This window comes from Austrofundulus limnaeus, unplaced genomic scaffold, assembly GCF_001266775.1.
Source record: "Austrofundulus limnaeus strain Quisiro unplaced genomic scaffold, Austrofundulus_limnaeus-1.0 Scaffold57, whole genome shotgun sequence".
Classification (NCBI taxonomy): Eukaryota; Metazoa; Chordata; class Actinopteri; order Cyprinodontiformes; family Rivulidae; genus Austrofundulus; species Austrofundulus limnaeus.
This window is the reverse complement of record NW_013952459.1, coordinates 672,126-673,455: the sequence shown is the minus strand read 5'-3', so window position 1 is coordinate 673,455 and position 1,330 is coordinate 672,126. Positions and strand designations below refer to the sequence as shown.

Here is a 1,330-nt window from a genome sequence, read left to right as displayed (position 1 = left end):
GTGTGTGTTTGAGTTTGAGTTTGAGTTTGAGTTTGAGTTTGAGTTTGAGTGTGAGAGAGAGAGAGAGAGAGAGAGAGAGAGAGAGAGAGAGAGAGAGAGATCCCTCTTTCTTCATCTGTGAAGGGTAGGAGGCGCCTGTCAAACCTGCAGAGAGTCTCTGTGTGCAGAATACTATCCTGTCTCTTCAGAGCAGCTGAACTTTTGGAGACAAATTTCTTTTTTTCTTTTTCCCCCCCCTCACTCCTTGAGGAGATCCTCCGCTGTCTCATCCCGGAAGGCTTGTTTTATTCTCTCTCCTGAAAGGAAGTTGAAGCAAACAGGTGCGTAAAAACACCTCTCTTTTGTTTCTTGTCCCTTTTTTTTAAATCTTCTTTCTAAAAACAAGGATTAATGTATTTTCCTGTATGTGCACACGGCAGATACCTCTGTAGTTTACAGTAGTAGTAAAACCCATTCATGGGTTGTAATTCCTACAGGTGGTGGGGCTTTTCTTCAGCCTCCGCGCAGAAGCGCACAGATCCCAGGGATGTAACAGAGATGCATTGAGGGTGGAGACATTTTTTTCCTCCTTGTGTTGTGTGCTTTTATTGTTACCATTCAGCCCTTCTGATCGCGCCTGTCTGTGCCTGCAGCTGTTTGCAGGTTAGTCGAGCCGCCATGGACGCGTTAATGAAGGGTTTCTCCAAAGCCAAGGATGGGGTCGTGGCGGCGGCGGAGAAAACCAAGCAGGGAGTGACAGGAGCGGCGGAGATGACGAAGGATGGGGTTCTGTTCGTCGGTGGGTTCTGGGTGTTCCTTTCATTTTAGATCAGTGGATCAATGACACTAAATTTGAAAAAAAAAAAGAAGAAGAAGAAAAGAAATAAAAAAAAGGAAAAAACCGCGGCAGAATTTATTTGTTCTTTTTTTTTTTTATTTAAATCCATTCAATGAGTGCAACATGAGGCTAATTGTGTTTTGTTTTGTTTTATTTGTCTGTTTGTTTGTTCCAGGTACTAAAACAAAGGATGGAGTCTCCACAGGTAACGTGCTGAAGCCATGCGTAAAAGGGATATGTCAGACCTTTTTTTAAGTGGGATACTGTGAATGTTAGGAATCATAAATATCTTACCTGTTGCAGATAGCTCTTTGAATGGCATTTTGTTGGTGACATAAAGGTTATTCACATGGGAACTGCGATTTTTTTATTCTTATTTATTTATTTATTTATTTATTTATTTATTTATTTATTTATTTATTTGTGACTTTTTCGTGCAGCTCAGCTATAAACAGGAGGCAATATTTGAACAGCAGCTTATGCTGTGTGGGGGTTGTGGAAAGAATATGAACC

At 41.1% G+C, this 1,330-nt stretch overlaps 1 protein-coding gene across 1 annotated transcript in view; it reads left to right on the top strand.

Annotated features, from left to right (window-relative positions):
• Positions 1-105: 105 nt before the first annotated feature.
• LOC106518200 (alpha-synuclein) overlaps positions 106-1,330 on the top strand; it is an 18,405-nt gene continuing 17,180 nt past the window's right edge. The window contains exons 1-3 of the mRNA XM_014009355.1: positions 106-320; positions 633-778; positions 993-1,022. Coding sequence (XP_013864809.1) covers positions 658-778; positions 993-1,022 — 151 coding nt within the window. The 5' untranslated portion in view covers positions 106-320; positions 633-657. The remainder of the gene's footprint in view (positions 321-632; positions 779-992; positions 1,023-1,330) is intronic.